Source organism: Catharus ustulatus, chromosome 1 (genome assembly GCF_009819885.2).
Source record: "Catharus ustulatus isolate bCatUst1 chromosome 1, bCatUst1.pri.v2, whole genome shotgun sequence".
NCBI classification, from domain to species: domain Eukaryota; kingdom Metazoa; phylum Chordata; class Aves; order Passeriformes; family Turdidae; genus Catharus; species Catharus ustulatus.
The window spans coordinates 16,092,354-16,112,662 of NC_046221.1; the positions used below are offsets into that span (position 1 = coordinate 16,092,354).

At 41.3% G+C, this 20,309-nt stretch overlaps 1 protein-coding gene across 1 annotated transcript in view; it reads right to left on the bottom strand.

The window, feature by feature from the left end:
• Positions 1–14,870: 14,870 nt before the first annotated feature.
• Positions 14,871–20,309, bottom strand: part of WAC (WW domain containing adaptor with coiled-coil) — a 56,552-nt gene continuing 51,113 nt past the window's right edge. The window contains exons 13-14 of the mRNA XM_033072859.1: positions 18,411–18,538; positions 14,871–16,109 (exon numbers count right to left, since the gene is read on the bottom strand). Of these exons, the coding sequence (XP_032928750.1) occupies positions 16,040–16,109; positions 18,411–18,538 (198 nt within the window). The 3' untranslated portion in view covers positions 14,871–16,039. The remainder of the gene's footprint in view (positions 16,110–18,410; positions 18,539–20,309) is intronic.

A 20,309-nucleotide genomic window follows, 5' to 3' on the forward strand; every position in this document is an offset into this window, starting at 1 on the left:
TCCCCACTTTGTGGCTGGGCAAGGATCTAGTCAATCTTTCCTGTTAAGGAACAGGTTCTGGCTTCCCTTTGCAGAACAGCATTCCCTCTCTCATTAGCAATGCTGCTGGAAACTCTCAGCTTCCCAGTTTTTGCATTTTCAGCATCCGTTCTATCTGGGCCAGGAATGATGATCCCTTCTCTACCTGACTTTTCCTCACCCAGCTCTTGCAGTTGCTTCCACAGAAGTTTCCCCAGAACTATTCTCCACACTGGAGGATGTTGGTCTCCTCACCTTCACCAGGAGAAAAATGTGGAGTCCAGTCCTTGGTAACCCAGCCCAGGATCCAGGCTGAAACACAGCGCATTTATGGTGACCCTGTGGGCCTGCCCTCTGACTCAGGTCCAGGTAGTCTGGGCTCCAGCAGCATCTGTTCCACCATTCCTGCTCTCGGCTGTGTCCCAGCCCACCTGCCAGCCACGTGAAATTCTCCTTTGTTACCCCCGTTCACTCACAGATGCTGAGGCTGGGGGTTCACAGGCTGTGTCCCAGCCCAGCTGCCTCCTGCTCTCTTATTAGGTTGCAAAAAGAGGGCAGAGATGCTCCTTCTCATTAAACTGATGTAGCTGGGGAAGCTGCAGCAGATGGCTCTGGCTGGAGGGATTATGTGGCTGTGCTGGGGCTCCCCATTAATTCATCTCAGTCAGAACCAGTTTTCTCATAATCTGAAAAGGCTAAATGAGAAAGTCTCTTAAAGCAGCTGAGGAGTAGGAGCAGCATTAGAGCCACAGCAAATCTTCTGAACAAGGGTATTGCTTCTGGCTGCCAGTGCAGCTTGTCTCACAACAGCAGAAATGGGGCTGGCTGCACCAATTCTGGACATCTGCTCTTTTCAGTACAAGATTACCTTGTCAGAAAGAGAGCCAAGATTCACTTAGGTGAGCTGGTGTCTCCTTTAAGTAGCACCTGCGTTATGTAAGAAAAGCCCAACATTTGAGAGACCTGTTTTTCCCTCAGTGTGCCCAGGAACCATTGGCTTTGCCAGCAGTTAGTATGTGTGCTAGGTGTTAAAACGCCAAATATGCAAAAGGAGTCAGCTAAAAGTTTTCAGCTGTGTTACTTTAGCTATTTTTCTCACTAAATCTCTTCAATATCTCTGAAAGCATAAATGAGGTTTCCTCTTCCTGGGCTGAACATTATGAAAGAGATTATAACTATGTCCCCCTACTTTTTTACAGTCTATTCTCCAGACAAGTTATGTTTTAACCTACTAGAGGCCACCAAGTTTCTCCAGTCTCAGAAGGACTGAGTTAAGATCTGGGTTAAGGTTATACCTCCCTAGCCCAAATTCAGATGGCTACCAAAACAGGGCCCTTTATCAGCTGATGCCTTAAATTATTTTCCAAGGAATCAGGAATAAATAACTCAAGTTTGTGCCTCCTCTCAAGGTTGAAAGAAGTGTTCCCATGTATTTAAGTCAAGAGAGTTCTGCAAGCCTACGTATTTTTTGACATCTCCAGAAACACTCAAGGGGTTGGATTTTTTGGGTTGGTTTTTTGGGTTTTTTTTTGGGGTATTTTGTTGTTGTTGTTGTTTTGTTTTTTGGAGGTTTTTTTTGTTTGTTTTTTAATTTGTAGTACTTTGCAGTGGGCATCTGCACCATGGTACCTCAACTACAGGACCTGGGGAAGGCTGAGCTCTCAGAGGCAGGGACTGCTGGGGAGTAAGGGTGTGATAGGAAAGGAAAGCTTGTAGGCTGTCCCTTAGATAAAGCAGTGTAGGTATGAGGGAATAATCATGTCTTGGTTAGAAAATCTATCCCAAAATTCATTACTTAGATGCATGAAAATGTTAGAGGGAATTTTAGACAAGCTAATTCACCTGATATACTAAATTGTTGCAGATAGGGGTTCAAACTGATAAATATTGAAGCTATGATACCCAATTTCCTCTTTCTCTTCTCAGTACTTTTAGTGACTGTCATTGCATCTTGTTTTAAAGCATACAGGCTATGTAGTGTGAGGGTTATTTCCTAGTTTCTGAAATGCTCCAAATCCTTTTTGGGACTCAGAAGCAACTATTTCCTATCCTCAACTAAAATTACGAGGGCCATTCTCATAACTTCTCCCAAATCTAAGCAAGTTTTCACTCAGCCTGAGCACTGATCAACTGTTGGCAGAACCCAAACCCACAGAAGACATTGTGACTATTTCAGCTGCAGGGCTACATTTGACCCATGAATGAGCAATTGAGAGACAGGATCTCCACCCAGGTCACTCTCAGGGAAATGTATTCTGAATTCGAGATATGGGTTTGTGGTACAGAGGAAGTATTTTGGCTGAGAAACCACCCTGTGTCCAAGCATATTTGGGAAGTCAAATATCCAGGAGCCAAGTCTCAGTTCTCACATTAAAATCAATCAGTTGGGTTCTTAATCATCTCTTGCAACATTCTGTTCATGCTGCCAAGCTGGGCTGGTCAACAGAATTTGTTTTGTCTCCAGTATACCCCAGGACAAGCACAACAGGCTAGAAAATCCCACATCTTGTGGGAGCTGCCAGGGCCTCTTCCTTTGTGAAGACAGAAGATGACAATTCAGGGCAGAGAGCAAAGAGAATGGGCAGTCACAGCATTCCCAGTCTCTTGTCCAATTGTCTGCCTCCCAGATTGCAACAGCCAGAAATAAAATGAACTTATGCAACCCTACATGAAGCAAGGGACACTTAGGCAGAAATGCAGAGGACAGCTGGTGTCATGGAGTAACAAGCTGTGCTAAAAGAGAAGATGCATCCAGGAAAACAAAGCTGACTGGCAAGGTCCAAGGGGACTTTCTTGCTTTGCACCCAGTATGGATATTAATCAAAAACACTTTCAAAAGCTTGTATTACTTTCCTCCAAGAAACAAGGAATCCCCACAAAACTACTCTCTCCATGAATAGCAGGACTTTGTGAAAACATCTCTGGGAGTCACAGCCTGCAGTCCCCCTGTCTCACCAGCTTTGCACTGGGAATGCACCTCCAGCAAGTGTCAGCAGGAGCCAGGGCCTCCCCAGCAGAGGCTGAGCACTTCCACACTCTTCTTCCAAGTTCTAGGTTCTAAGCACCTGAGAATTCAAGTTCTCAATGCACAGAATGTTTCTAGCACAGGCTTTTGTCAAGCCATACCTTAGTGAATGGAACTTTGATCAAAAACTGTCTCTAGATACCCTCAACCCCCTGGTATAGTCTCTCATGGTCAGAAACTACCAGCTTCACATCACAGGTTTTTGGCATGGTACCTCTGTAAAGAAACAGGTTGCAGCTGTACCAAAGCATTTGGCTTAGCTCAGCTCAGCAGGAGATGCTGGAAGCAGGGGGTTAACATGCTGGAGTAACCACAGCCCTTCCACTTCCCCTTGCAGCCAAACTCAGAACCTGCCAAGTGCTGCGTTCCAATAAAATGCAACTCACACAATCTGTAAGTGCAATAAAATAGCTGTTAACAATTCTGTAACTCTCTCTTTTAGCTTGTAAAAGCCTGAAGGTCAGCTGGAAGTCAAGCTGCATTTCTTTGGAAAGAGGGCAGGCCAATCCGGGTGACCATTTCCTGTCCTTTTGCCTCCTCTGGGGTTTCTGATGGGCAAGCTCTGTGCCTGGAGGGGGTCTCCTGCCTTACTCCCTCCACAAGGGAGCAAACAGAGCACCAGGGTGTGTGGCCAAAAGGGGAGCTGGTACCAAAGGACCTTGACATACCCCCAGCTCAGCTCTGCCTTTCATCAGCAGTGACACTGAGTGAACATCTCAGTTTGGTCATTTGGAGGAAACAAGATGATGTTTCCTCTTCTCTGGGATTGGAACTGCAGACACTCAGGGCCATGGAGTGAAAAGAGAAGCAATTTCAAAACTTGTCCCTTTAGGAAGAGCAAGTCTTAAAATCACCTGGTGACCTCCAGGCTGGCTGAGATTTGGGGCTAGGTATACAAACACAAACACAGTGCTCCTGCAGTCATGTATGTTGAAATTTAGGGTCACCCATCCAGGGACTGAAGCAGCTCTGCCACATGTGAGAGTGGGGAAGTAGGATGGTGCAGAGAGGAAGAACAAGGCAGAAAAAAATCATCACCACTCCCTCATCACAAGACACTTCATTTCTAGTTTGGCAAATCAAGTGAATTTACTTGTCATCTCCAGGGTCAAAAGCCTCCTCATTGAATCACTTAGATTTGGAGGGACAGAATGTGCCAACACTAAGAGTAAAAACAACCAGTGTGAAAGCAACGTTCTCCTCAGTAATTTCCCAGTTGTGTTCCCAAGTATATAAAATTCTTGAAAAAAAGAACATCCAGACAGGATGGACAGAGGGCTGCGCACACTGCTGAGCAGCCCTGGTGAAAGCTGCAGTCATTGCAAAATGGCATAATCCACTTCAGTTAATTACCAGTTGAGAGAGCAAAGCCTTCATGGCTGGATCCTTCTATTGCTTTAGCAAATGCTATGTTATTATACTTATATTTTACATTAAAACTCTGATTATTTCAGCTAAGAAAGAAGGGACTCAAAGGGGAAAAACAAAGAAGTGCACTAACCTGCAAAACCAGTTCAAACACAGGCTTTGAAATCAAGCATTTTTTCCAGATGACAGAGAATACTCAAAACCCTGCTCTTCACAGCAGGCTTTTGCTCACCATTACTTTATAGTAGTTGAGGGCAGGGCCTTCAGGGGCAGGTTTGGATGAGCACTGCAAGGGAGGAGGGAAGGCGAAGCTGATCACCATCGGCAGGCTGAGTATTGCCCTCCCCTCCAGGTGCTGCAAGCCCATGTGCACAGAGATCCTAAGGTTTAGAGATATCTACAACACTCACACAGACCAAGTGCTGACCTTTTAAATTCTTTTGTTTTCTTTAAGAAGTGCACTTTAGAAATTCCATTTGCCATAACACCTTTGGCAGAAAGATGCAATGGCAGCTTAGGTAACAGTAAGATGCACTAAAATAATGATGAAACACATCCAGTTTTTCACCCAGCCTTGTGTCTTCAGTCCATCATTCATCAGGGGAAAATCTGGGTGCCTTGGGGGTTTGATGACAGGAAACCAGCTGTAGTGCTAGAAGAAGACAGAGCTTTTCCAGAAGGAAAAAGGGTTTGGAAACTTCCAAATTTTGTTTGGAAAGTGTTGTGGTTTATGCCTGGTGAAGTACTACTAAAGTTCAAACTGGTGTAGAGACGAGCTCTGTTCTGCACTCTCTTCTGGGAAACACAGTTAAGGTGCAGGTGATCAAGAGCTGGGGAAACAGCTCATGGGTACAAAAAGCAGCCCTGGGATGTGCCATGAAAAGCTGGCATTCCATCACCTTCATCCAGCGTGTGCTGCTGCTGCCACTTTGGGGATAAACGGTGGATGAGGAGAATTTTGTCCTGGGCCTGGCAGGATCCCTGCAGCTCAGTCTCACCATGCTGGGGCAGCAAGGGGCAGCAAGGGGCGATGGATGCGGTGGATGAGGTGGATGAGGTGGAAGGCAGTAGAGGTGAAGGGAGGTTATGGATGCAGTGGAAGCGATGGAAGGCAATGGATACAGTTGATGCAATGGATGCGGTGATTCGGAGGGAAGGGAGGAAAGCAATGGATACGGTGGATACGATGGATGTGGTGGATACAGAGGGAACGATGGATATGGTGGATACAATGGATGCAGTGGATGCAGTGAACGTGGAGGGAAGCGATGGAAGCCATGGATATGGTGGATGCAGTGGATGGGGTGGATGCAGTGGGAAGCAATGGAAGCGATGGATACAATGGATGCAGTGGGAAGCAATGGAAGGGATGGAAGCGCTGGAAGCGATAGATACAATAGATACGACGGATAAGATGGGTACGATGGATGCAGCGGAGCCGCCGCTGCCCCGGGAGGGCGCGGACAGAGCCCGCGCACACAGCGCCACCTAGCGGCCGCCAGCGGTCCTGCCGGATATCGGGATGTCCCGAGGATGTCCCGGGGATGCACCGAGGATGTCCCGGGATGTCCCGGCGGGAGCGGGAGCGCTCCGGGGACACCGACCCACATCAGCAACAAAAGGAGCTCCCCGTCCTGGGCTCAGTTTTGGGCTCCTCAGCACAAGAATGACAGTGCTGGAGCATGTCCAGAGAAGGACAATGAAGCTGGGGAAGGGTTCAGAGCCTACGTCTGATGAGAAATGGCTGAAGGAGCTGGGGTTGTTTAGCCTGGAGTAAAGGGGGCTCAGGGGAGACCTTACCATCTCCACAGGAGCCTGCAGAAAGGTGGAGCCTCTTCTCACACATAGGAAGCGGCAGGATGAGAGGAAATCATCTCAGGTTGCACCAGGAGAGGTTTAGACTGGATATTAGGAACAATTCCTTCATGAAAAGGGTGGGCAGGTGGAACAGACTGCCCAGTGAAGTCACCATCCTGAAAGTGTTCAAAGATGTGCAGATGGGGCACTTGGGGACATGGTTTAGTGGTGAACATGGCACTGCCGAGTTGGATGCAGTGACCTTGGAGGTCTTTTCCCTTATGATTCTGTATTTCTACATGTGCTGTCCACTGAGAACTCTATGGGAGGGATAAGGGAATTGCCCTTGTACAGCAGAAGGAGACTGACTAAAGGAGGTGAAGAGCAGCAGGAAGACGAAACAAGGCAGAGGAAGATGAGGCCACAATAGTCAAAACTTCAGCACCAAAAATCATAAAAATGCAATGGAGCATAAAATCCTACCTAGAAAAATAGAAATGGCAGGATTGAAATAACCCAGCAAGACAGTTTGGTGCAGGCATGAAGAGGGGACACAATCACTGACCAAAGATTAAAATCACTGACAGGCTGTAGCAAGCAATTTAAGAGACATAAAAGTGTGCTGAGAAAAAAATAAAGCCTCAGATAATTAAAAGGAGGAGTAACATTTCAAATAAAATGGCCCCAATGGCTCAAAATGGAGAAAATAATCAGGTTGATTTCTCAGTACAGGGAAGTCTCTAAAGCCACCATAGCCTATTTCTGCATTGATTAAAATGCTTTAATAATCTCTGAGTTTTAGATTAATACTGAAAAGCAGATTCAGTTAAAAGTATTTCCCATAGTTCTCGAAAGTCCTGCCACTCATCCCAGGAAATTCCACAAAGTAGAAAAGCAGACAGAAAAGATGTCATTTAATGATATTGAATACAACTTCACTGAAAATTTCCAATCTGTGCAGAACTCAAGTGTGTAACAAAATGAAAAGGCAAATCTGATTTAACTTTTACCTTTTTCCTCCCATCAGCAAAGTACTAGACTCTCACAGCTTTTTTAAAATTCAGGGGTTTTAGGGTACATTGTTTGTGACAACACTTCTCATTTATGTACAATTGGCTTTAAAGAAAAAAAAAAAAAGGTATTGAAAAAGCACATCAAAAGCATCACAACTGCACTAAATTCCAGATAGAAATTTTGTCTCTCAAATAACTCTATGTAAGTGAATTAATACTCCACTCTAAAGAGAAAATCTTATCAACTCTACTATGAAGAGATACAAAATATGAGGTTATTTCAATATTTTCTACTTGTCAGCCTGGAATGCCATTGCTGCAAAAATGTAATTAACAAAATTTCCTTATGAAAACTTTTGCAACAATCCAAATCCCACTGGAGTTGAATAAGGCAGTCAAAAGAACAAAATGTCATTAGATATATGAGATTTTTTTTCTAAACAATAATGTGAAAGTTAACAGCAGGTTTCTTTTAGGTGGTCCCCATCTAAAACTATCACCACAAAAGCCTGAGGCATTTCAGTATTTTCACTCTGGATCTTAAAAAATCTAGTGCCCATGAGCAGAAGTTAATCTTGTGATATGAGTAGCTTACCTAAAAATAGCAGCAGCTATTTGGGTCAATGCATGATAATGAAAATTTGTTTTCAGACTACTAAATGCTGAATAATTGATCTATAGCATGCCCGAAGTAAAGTCTCTTACTAAGTACTATGCAGGGATGATTTGTACCACTCCTGACTGCAAAAAGCAGATTCTTGTAAAACTCAGATCACCACTGAGCTTTACCAATGCCATGAAGGGCAGCCATGTGAAACTGCAAAAGCATGGAACAAACTCCTATGAACCACCTATCAAAATGTTGCTTTCTGAACAATAAACTATTGCAAAGTGAACCTTTAATCTCAAGCAGCTTGAAACAATTGCTGACATTTCAGAATAAAATAAGTCAGTCACAAAACTATACCTAACATATAAACTCCACTTAATCTTATATTGATCAAGGACAATCAGTAGTGACTCTGGTTCTAGAGAATGTAAACAAATTCAAATATATTAACAAGTAATATATTAGAGAAAGCCACAAATGTTAGAGATTTAGGGGTTTATACCAAAGATTATTCTAGGTGGGGTATCGGAGCCCGAAAATTGGTGACATTGATTTTTAAGCAAAAGGAAGCCAGTTTATAGAGGAACAAGGATCTGGCCTAAAATTACTAAAATTAGATCTGAGTTGGCCATAATAGCAATGATCAAAGCAGTTCAGGTGAGTGCTGACCTGATGTGGTTTTCTGAACACTCATTTTGGTGGTCCTCTTGCTGTGACCCTCCAGAGTTGGATGCCTTATGTGGGCCAGAAAGATTCCCACACTTTGGAGTTTCCTCGGCTACTACTGCACTAAAAACTCCAATTAGGTAAAGCAGTGCCAGCTGAAGCAGAGGCTTTTTATCAGGCCATGCACAAGGCTATGCTCAGCTGAGCCAGGGGCAGTACTGGACCAGCTCAGATACCACGTTCTGCACTTCCCTTTCACATCCCAACCTGGCACCAAACAGTTTCAGCTGCCACAGAAGTGAGGCAGATTGTCTGGAGAGTGAGAGAAAACACATGCAGAGACAGAGCCTGTATCTCCATGTATCAGCACAAGGACAGAGGTCTGCCAAGGACCCAAGCTGGCCCAGGAACCGTGGCAGATCCCCAGCCTGGCTGGCTGCTCAGGACCTGCAGTCAGCACATGTGCTTGCTCACCAGGCTCCCACAGGGAGTCTGCAAAATCCCCACACAACAACTAAGGAGTTCAGGAAATGCTCCAAACTCATCAGACGGCAGATGAGGACAGCCAAGCAGATTTTCTCTCTCTTGAGAGAGGTTTGGTATCTGATGAGACAATCCAGGGCAAAAATAGCAGTTCAGTGCTAGTTTAGCAAGGAGTAGTAGCTGAAGAGAAATAGAATTTCCTTGGACACACTGCTTCCTTTATATACTAAACCTATCAAAGATGCACTGTTTACTTTGGGATGGGTGCTGTGTTTAAAATACATTAAGAACATGCTTGATAGTTAGACCTTGGTTTATGCTTACCTGAAAGCTCATGTTAATAGAGCAGTTTGATTGTTTTAATTTTGTTCAGATGCACAGCAGGTACAAATTCAGAGATGAAATTTTCAGATGAAAGCATACACACATCCAAGCCCCTGAAAAACATGCTTAACTTGGAGCAGCCTCCATGTCCCAAGTCCCTGCTCTCTGCACATGTAGCTCAGAGTTTTAAGAACATTTGCCATTTGAGTTTACAGCTGACCCAAGCGTTACTCCGACCTCCCCTTCAATGCCAGAAGGTGCCAGCCCTGTGCTGGTTTAGCTCCTTGGTGTGAGCCCTGTTAGACTCTGAAGTCAGTGACATATTTACCAGGCAGGTTTCTGCTGGGGCTTTACTCCCTGGGCCACTTCGTGGCTGGCAAAAAGGACTCAGCAGGAGTACAGCACCAGGAGCAGGGAAGCAGTAAGGGTCTGGTCTTCCTGCAGGGAGCTGGGTGTCAGATTATCTGTGTGAAGCCTCACCCTCTGAGTAATCCTTTCAGTAAAGCAACCTGAGGCAAAGCAGAGTCCTGAAAGATTTTGTCCTATCAATGTGATACATATATTCCACTCTACACACACCCACACCATCTCTAATTGCTCAGGTGAGGAGGTGCCAGGGGATCTAAGAAATACACAACAAATTAATCCTCTTTTTTTAATTACATGAAGTTCAGACACCACCCTAAGTCAAAGTGAACTCTGGGAATTTTTATCCCAAAACCAAAGCAGTACTGAGAGGTTCAGCTATCCATGCTTCTACTGGCAATGTTACTGCAAGCAGAAAGGCAGTTTTATTCAGCAAAGTGAGGATAGGGACATGCTGTCAGCGATTTAATAGCTTTTCCACTTTAAAAAGACAGAAGACTTACTGTGAAATTGAATCTCCAACATGAACAAAAAGTTTAACAAACCTTCCAAAATGCAGACAAAAGGAAGAGCCTTCATTCTGAGGATGCAAAGCAACAGCTAAAGAAACCTGGGTGGACATTGGAGCCCCTTGGCACCATCACATAGTCCAGACTAGATGACACATTCACCTTCTGTGGCACCATCTGCCATGGGCTCTGGTCATTTTACCAAATAACTCTTCCCAGGACAAGTTTTCTGCTACTAACGAGGATGCATCCAGCAGAACAAGAACTCCAGTCAAATTCTGACAGCATCCCAATTACACTGAAAAGAGATCCAATCAGAGATTTTTGCCCAGAGAAGTATGTAAGACCTTGTCAGCAAATCTGCCTGGCCAGGCAGCTGTCCAGGCTGTTCAGAACTTTGAGACAACACACTAAGTGACCATCATCTGCCAACTTTAGAAATTTGGGAGAATAAGGAGAATCAATTTGTGACTTGCACTCAAATTCTAGCTGCTGATACAGAGGACTGTAACAGTATTTTTCATGAATGATTTTCTTGTACTATACAGTGAAAAGGAAGATGAGCTTAATTAAACAATTTGAACATCACTACGTTAAGACACTTTCACACAGCCCAGATTCTGAGATTTTGAACTGCAGCACAGGGTTTAGTCTTTGAGAGTGGTGCTGCATGCAGGAATAGGTAGCATCCCTTTGCAAATGCTCTCTGGCATGTGTGACTAAGAGAAGGTGACAAAATGCTGTCACACATATCGAGTAACTGCTGGAAAGATCAGGATGTGAAGCCATGCTTGCAAAGCTGCTGTGCTAACTCTGGTAAATGGAGCCGTACAGCTCAGCTGCACACAGCCCATCAGCTCCAGGTAGGACCTGTCCAGGATGCAACAACACTTCCTAGGATGTTCCTAGCTCCAATGGGAGACAAAACCTGACAGTTCATTCTCTAGGAAGTCCTAGATCAGGTGGGCTAGTGCCTTTATTACAGAGAAGAAAAGTGATTTGTGACTTCCATTTTCTCAGTTAGTGGAGCCCTGAGTGGTAGAGTCTACATCACTCCTTTCCCTCAGACAGGCTTCCCAAACAAAAAAGTCATAGTTGGAAAACATAGAAATCTGTATCTAGGAGCATCTAGGAAACAGTTCCAGATGGGTTAGTACAGCAGCAGCAATACAGGCATCATCCATGGAGGTCAGGAGGATAAAGCTGATGCCTGCAGCTACGAAAGACTGAATCTTTTCGAGCATCTGTTGTACACCAGAGACAGAAGATAAACTTAACAGATATCTAAAAAGAGCAATATGTAACTGGAATCCAAAACTAACAATGCTGGAAATATTTTTCTTGCAAAGTCAACACCTATATGGATCTCAGTTGCAAATGAAAGCTTTTGCTTGACTGACTACAGGAAAACAACTGTCAAAAAAAAGGGATTTTTTTCCTTTCGCTAAGCAACAAAATGTATTCCTCCCACATCAAAAGCTACGATTCTTAAGAAATAATATATATATATAAAAAAGAAAATCAGCACAAAAGAAACCTCCACATATCATTAATCAGCAATGATGGGCAGAAGACTAGTGCTGATATCAATGACACAGCACTTTAGCTCAGAATATTTTTCTGCTGGAAACTTCGGGAAGTTGAGGTATTATTTTTAAAACATCCAGATTTGCCTCATTATCACCTTGTACCTGTAAATGAGATTGATCTGGTGAGGACAGAATATTATTCCAGAATCAGCAGTAAGGATGTTGTATTCACAGATACATCCAGCTAATTCCAAGAATGGACTTGATATTTACCTTTGTGTGTTGATACAGAATTGAAGTGATTGCCCCTTACACACAGCAGACTCACAAGTACCCTGAGGCACCATGGCAGTGATGCTCAGGATGCATCACTCCCTCCCTTCCTTCCTAGCAGCAGAATATATGGTACTGGCCAAACTCACAGCAAGAAAGGGCTCTGCTGTGCTAAGTCCTCAGGTTGTCATCACAGGTAAGGTGACACTGGAATAAAAGGGTGACAGTAAGACATGGCCTTCTTTGACCCACTGACTTAGGAGGCATGGCACAACCACCGGTATTTTCTCATGTATCTTTGGGGATAGTCCTGCAATGAGGCTGCACCAAAAAAATAATGGATATTTCAAAAATTCCTCCTGGCCTCAATTATACTCGTTCTGAATGTATTTTTAATTGCAAGAGTAAAGACAGCACCAGTATCCACTAAAATATAAGATGCTCCTACCAAAAGAGATGCAATTAATAAAACAAGTCTGAAAAGAAAACTGCATTACTACAGAAGGTCAGTGTAGGCAGGGAAAGTTGATGCAAATTGAGCAGTTGACCACAGTACCTTCAGATCAGGGTCAGTGAAAAGAATACATTCACCTGCAGAAGTATTAGTGCCTTAACAGTAAAGTAAAAATAGGAATTCCTTGGATAGTCATGTCATTTTATAATCATATTAAGCTGCTCCTGCTGTAGTCCTTGAGCTTGCCATGACATCTGATAAAGTACTACCCAATGGCACTGCTTGCAGTATGGCTGTACCAGCTCAGACAATCTCAGTGATTCTGAAAGCTGTTTCTCTATTACACTACACAGTTGCTTAGCAAACACGTAACAAGAAAATCAGAGCAACATATGCAACAACAGTTCTTTCCCAAATTACTTCATCACTTTTCCTTGACCACCTCTATTAAGTAATTAATACAGAAAACACATCCCACAGCTCCAATCAACACCTTCTGAACACCTGCCTAGGAAAAATACAAGGCTTGATCCAGGGGAATTTCACTTGTTTTGACTTACAGCTGTAGAGCAATTCAATAAAGCCCTTTTAATTAACCAGTGTGAAGGATAGCAACAGTTTCAGAATGGATAATTAACGAAAAGCTGCTAATCTAGTAGTAGGTCTCAGCATACCTGCTCATTTTTGCCCAGCTTCAGATGCAAGATTTGATAGGGAGGAGAAAAAACAGTGTTTTTCCCCCAAAGAGTTTATGGAAGGCTGACTTTGGCACACCACTACAGAAGCTGAAGGTCTCCAGATCGCACAGTAAGGCCAGGATTGTGTTTGCATCTTAGTGAAGCCATTTTGAAGGACCTTAACCTAATCTACTTGTTGGTTAGTGCTGACTTTAAAGCAGTGCCTACAATCCTCTTCTCCAACTTGTCTATTGCTAGTCAAAGTTCGGCAGACTGTCCCTCCTCAGCTAACAGCAGCTCCAGGTCTTGGAAGGGTGTGGATGATGGGGAAGAAAGCTATTGCATGGTGAGCAAATACAGAGCCCAACAAGGTGTGGGCATGCCATCAGATGGTGATAAAGGACCTTTATTGCAGTTAGGGAGGGCATCACCTGAAGAGAGAGCACGTCTCTGTGTGATGGGTATTTATACAGGGGGTTACAGTGGCACATTAATCCTAGTGTCTCCCAAATTATCTGAGACCATTTGTACTTTAGTAGTTTTCACATGATAAACAGACTAGCTTTTTTTAGGCTGGAAGGGATACTCTTCTGCAAAACTGCAAGATCAACAGGCAGTAGTTAAATGTAAGAAAATTAATTCAAAACAGAGATTTTTAAAAAATCATCCTAAGTAATTTCATACACAGAAAATTAACTTCTAAAGCTTATTGATGCAGGATGTTAGAGAGGGCAATGTAACAACCAAAAGGAAACAAAATAAGCTCATATTAACACAGAAAATAGAGCCAGCCTATCTATTAACATAGAAGCCATCTTTGTCTCAACAGCTAACTCAACAGCAAAATACCTAAACTAAGGACAGCCACTGCTGAGAGATCTCTTGCACACCCATGCACTTCATGTTATCTCCCTACACTTGGGCAACTTCCAAAAACAGGATGCAAGGCAAATATGAATGTCTGAGGAAGAATTTTGTCACTCAGCTTTGGGTCTCTAACAACACAGAAACAATGTATGTTCCAATTAATTAATTCAAGATTACTCCCATTTTCTGAGAAAAATCAAACATTTGCATTATATGAAACACATCAGAACATACCACGTTAAAAAGTGAGAAAAATTACAAGTTCATCGGTCCCAACTTCCCATTGCTGTTGTTAGGCATTTCAACTTGTTACATTTGCAGTGTTTTGTTATGTCAGAGCATTCAGCTTCCACTGATGAAAACCTGATTTTAAAAATCAGTCCAAACTCACTCAACACAAAAAAATCGAGTATCTTTTCTGGTGCCAAAACTATTTTTTAGGAACAAAATACAAAGCATCACATGTTCACATGTCAACACCTGTATCATTAAGCTGTTGTGTTTTTTTTTTTTAAATCCATCTCCTACTATCTTTCCTACTTAACAGACTGCTGTGACATATACACCTCTACATATACTAAACTAGTACTGCCATCACGATTTCTGCAGTTTTTAAGCAAAGAAAAAGTCACGTTTATTTTGTAGTAGCAATAGTTTTTTTTTATTTTTAATATACTTTAGGAAACAATATACAAAGCTGAGCTTTTCCACCATTTTCAAACGGTGAGTTGCTCCAATTACACAAATTCAGCGTTTTGTGATGGTTAAGAACAGCAGTCAGCACCAGACTTAAACAGTTAGCTACAACACAAACATCCTTCGAAATGAAATGTCATAATATCAAGACAGGTAAACCAGGAGTTAACATATGACAACTGTTGGGGAGGTGTCTTAAATCATCCTTGTTGAATTTTATATTTCCTTAAATATTTTATACATATTTTCCTGTTTACAAGTTTTAAACAAAACCTCCCTTGAGGAATTATTTAAGTACAAAAATGTTCAACAAGAACAGTTCTAATAAAGAATCCCCAAAAAGACCAAATTTTAATGTGTTGACCAAAGGAAATGAAAACCAGTGTTTCTTTGCTTTAACATGTTTATTACAACAGATACAATTCACATCTGACTAGCTTTTTTTTTTTCCTCTTTCCCCTCCCACAACCATGTTAACATGTTCATTGGGCTATTTCCTTATATTTGAGCAAGTAATGTACTTTCAGCACACATGCCCAGCAGTACTCTAAGTCCATTCTTACAGGGTGCAAATGGAAATACGTTTCAATAATTTATACAAACAAGTGGGTTATGCTCAATCACTGCAATTTTAAGCTACTGTACACAGGAATGAAAAGATTATAGAAAAAGTGCCATAGCAACAGTGCCTTAAGAAAAGAGAAAATTAGAAGCATTAAAAAGCTGATAAAATCAGATTTAGGATTTCATGGGGAAATGGAACACAGAAGATGAAAAACATTTCTCTGTAAAACAGAATTGGAGAAGCACTGCTCTCGACTCGGTGCAAGTGTGGAAACAGTTGTTTCGTGGTATTTTGTACATTGCCCAAACTGTTGCAGCCTTAGACACAAATCGCCTGGCGCTTGCATTGAATTTTAGGAAATGAAAAATTTCTGAATGATAAATTAACTAAAAAAAAAAAAAAAAGAAAAAAAAAGGAAAATAAAAAAGAAAAAAAAAAGAAAGCTAATTTTTGCAGACAGGTTTACATGTAAGAGGCTAGGTATTTAGCCACCTCAGCATTGATTAGTTTTGGATGTCTAAGCTCTGATACACATGGCTTCCCATGGCTTCACTCTACAAAATATATTTACAACGTGAAGAATACATCTACAAGAAATCTACATTTCAAGGGTTTTACAAATCATTCTTGTATCTTTCCCCTGAATTTGACTCCCTCCTGTCCCCTTCCCCATGTCAACTTTTTTTTCTGCCCAGCTCAACGGTCCAAAGTCTACTCAAATGCAGCTCAAAAGTGTTAAGACTGGGCATCAGTTTAATAGTTCCTGTACTCAAAACCATGTGCAATTGTTTACAACTTTTCACACCATGAAGGAATTCTGATTCTTTAGCTTTTCAAGTTCTTTAATTTGTTGCCTCAAAAATAGTATCCTGCAAGAGAAAAGAAACTAATTAGTACAAACATTTCATTATACAGATGTATTACATAAGCACACAAGTACTACAGTTTCAGTGCAAGATACCAAGATCCCAAGCCCTATTAAAAAGTTCAGGTATCAAGTTAATTCCCAAACTGCTCCATAACCTACAGCCATATGCAGATGCATGAAGGCTTGGTGCATTTGACAATTCAGTAAAAAAAACTAAGTTGCTCTATTTCCAGGACAACTGATACAGAATTGTGTTCACATCTGCTCTTTACCTGACTGTACCTCCCAGAAAAAGCAGGACACTGGCAAATAAGCCAAGTAACTGAATGATCTGGAGAACAGCACTGTACATGTGGCATGCAGTTTTCCAGATCATAAAACAACCTAAAGTGCTCATTTTTTTTATAAAAAGTGAGTTTTCTTCTCACTTGCTTTTTAAGAAGTATTTGGCTCTGTGGCTCTGGTAGTCTCTAGTTATGGTAAACTCCAACCTCAAAAACATTTGAAGAATTATTAAAGGGCATCTAAGAAAAAAAAGTTGTAACTACACCTTGCTTAGAAATAAATCGCTCACAACTTTCAATGCACTTTTTCATCTTCTAAACCGACACAAGCAATTACTGTGACTAACAAACATGTCATTCACAGGACTGTTTCCCAGAATTTTTAACAAACATTTTCGAACCATTTTCATGACGCTGAAGTGTAATGCAAACATGTCAGTGAATTAAGAAAATACTCAGGGAGAGTTTAGTTTTTATACAAATATTCTATGAAGTCTGAAGCAATTTCAATAAACGAAGAAAAAGCATCAATTCAGCATTTTGTGGAATACTTTACAGATACGTGCCCAGTTCATTAGAAATGAATTTTCTACTGAAAGTAGGTAGAAAATAATATATTAATATAGACACACCAAAAAGATAACATTTAGCTTCAAGGCATGGGCATGTAAAATACATCAGTCAATGAAAATTGCCTTTTCACATGCTGTCAATTATGAGTCAAACAATGTATGTGCTTTGTCTAGAGATGAAGTTCCTTCTTAGAAGAAATATATGTAGTACTCTTGTGTGCAGAAGTACAGAAATAGTATCATCATTTAAGTGTATTGATTTTGATAATCCCATCCTTTGGGAAAGCCTCCCCCATCAACTTGTTTACTTATGCCTTGTATTCCACATCTTTGGGATTGCAGCAAAAATAAAAGACACATGTTACTACAGGCTCAAAGTCATTATAGTAATTATCTATTGACAGTTTAAGGATACAAAGCATACAAGAAAGAAGGTGCTACTTAATGAGCAGAACAATGACATTTGACATGTTATTTCGGATCAAATGTACAGAGATAAATGACACCTTAGGAAATTAAAACTGTAAGAAACCAAGCAGTTCATTAAATACACTACAGAAATCATAATTAATGTAGTGAATGATGTTAAGTATTTTATGAAATAAAGTTCCAGAAGAATGGGAATATTAAATTCTTTATCAGGAAAGGTTTACAAATACATTACAGCCTGCTTCTAAAGGATTGTTTCACTAACTGCCAAAATGCAAAAGCTGCTAGAATAAATGCAGCTATTTTAACAGCGTGCAACACAATTAAGGTGGCTTCAAATAGTAAATCAGAAGCACTGTATTCAAACTCTGTAACAGTTGGGATAACATCACTGAAGAGCAAACTGAGTATGAAAGTAGATACAAAATCATGCCTACTGGTGAATATTTTGAGCATGTATTTTATGATTAGTTTCCAATCTCACACAAAAGTATTCAAAAGCATGGCTGTGTATCAGTTCAGTGATACACAAGACACCTGCTATCACTGACTTACGAAGCAGAATGTACTTTGCTGTAATTTTTCCTTAGCTTGTGATGTAAATTACACCTGTTCAAACTTGCTCTGGGCTTTAGATCTATTCATATAAACTGCAGTGTTTCACATCAGGATAAACTGTGCAGATGTGTACCTATGTGATCTATGCATTATATATGGGCTGATACTCTGGAAGCATGCTAAAATGCTGTGAGTTAATCAGTTTTTTGTAATGCACTAAGGTTTCTGCAAATACATTTCTTTTCCATCCAAGTAAAATTAGATACAGAAATTGCCTATCTGGTTCTATTTAGTGGAGAGAAACAGGCAGAATGTACACAGGGAAGGCAGCTTGCAAACATGGCAAGTACTGGTGTACTTATAAAGTCATCAGTAAACAGAACTCATGCAAAATAATGGCAGAATGGAAGTACTAATAACACCCTAAAAACTGAAGATAAGCACAGAGCACACACTTACCTTTGCTCACGCAAAGTTGCTTGAATTTCACATACTCGAACTAAAGACCTTAAATTCTTTAATTCAGTACAAATTTCTGACATATGCACACTTCCCATGTTATGGGCTTCCTCACGTAATCTTGATGCCTGCAGTGGTTAAACATAAAGGTTAGGACTTTGAATCACACATTGGAAACAATTGGCAGTACTCAGAGAATCGCTGGATGAATGTCTCTTCAAACAGCAAAGCATTCTAATTTCAAAAGGGAGTATTAAATCATAAGCACATTAAGTTCTCTACAAAAGCCCATTCTGAAACACAAATAAACAACACTGCTGCCCAGAAACTGTCTAACCCATGCCTATGCTAAGGCAGGGATAGCTTAGATTTTCTTGATCCTAACACATGTTCACCCAACCATCTTGAAAGACAATATGTGACAGGGCTTGGGGTTTCTAAAATAATTTTTTCAAGTAGTTCAAAGTCTCCATTATTCCAATGGCAGACTTAAATCGCCCATCTAATTAAGCCTTAGTGACAAAAATAACTGAATGCCATCTTCTTTCCAGCTACCTTATACCTGACAAAAACAACTCTGCAACCCTCTTCAGGTGTTAACAGACCAACTCCATTACTTTCATGTTCCCACTTGGTCAGTTGGAGACAAGCAGAAGTGTAAATTTAAAGGGCATGACCTATCGAACTCTAATTTGTGCATTTCTTTAAGTGTCATCACTGAACTGGATATGACTCCAGAGAACTTCTCAACAGCACCAAGGAGACCAGTATAATTACTCCATGTATTACACTATAATAAGGAACAGGACTTCAGGATTTCTTTCAAGTAGCACATGGAAAATTGTTTCAAAACACAGCCTTCCCTGAAGCATTATTATTTAGTAATGTTATCCTCCGCTACATTGGGTCTGGTTGGGATGGAATTAAATCTCTTCATAGCAGTCCAGGTTTTGTGACTGAGCCAGAGCTTAAAAACACAATGTTTTAGCTATTTCTAAGTAGACCCTACATAGTATTAAGGGCTTTTCCCTTTCTCTCTCTGACCCCCTCTCCACCCAGCAAATACGTTGTGGGTCGACAATAGGCAGGGAGGGAACAAAACTTGGACAGCTGACCCCCACTGACCTCAGATGTACAATGTGTCATGCTCAGCACTAAAACTGGGGGACAGTGTTCCAGGGTTGCCATAGCTCAGGGACTGGCTGTACACTGGTTGGCAGTGACTTCTTTTGCATCATTTTCTCTCACTCTCTTCTACTCTTTAACCTGATTTTACCTCAACTCCTGAGTTTTCTCACTTTTGCATAACTGTTTCCCCTATCCAGCTGTGGCAGAGCAAGTGGCTGTGTGCTGCTTAGCTGCCAACTGGGATTCATCCACATCTGCTTACATACTTGTAGACTTAGTTTTCCTTCCCAAAAATAATGTTATTTAGAACAGGTCTTCATCAACTTTTGGGATTTCACCAGTTCAAAGCAGCATTTTGTGTTCTAATTCCCTACATTACAGGTTTTCTTTTCCTGAGTTTATTAAATCCAGGAGTCCCCAGTAGGATATAACTTCCTGTGTCTTCTCTGCACAACTCCAGTTACTGAATTGTTTTTCAGTTTTTCATTTAAGTGTTTTTTATGAGTTCTGTGAGGTAACTGCTGTAATTCAAGAATATTTTAGCTATTAACTACTGCACAGCACATTTCTTCAAGTTTAACTGCTTTAGCACAACACCTGTCCTGACTCTTCTAATTCATTTACATTTATTAAGTTTTCAGTTTACTCTGGCATGTGGTCTTCTGCCCTTAATTCAAATTACACTATATATCTGGCAGCTATCTGAAGAAATCAAGGCACTGCATTTTTAGTCTCTCCACTTTGATCTATCTATCTTCTTCACTATGTACT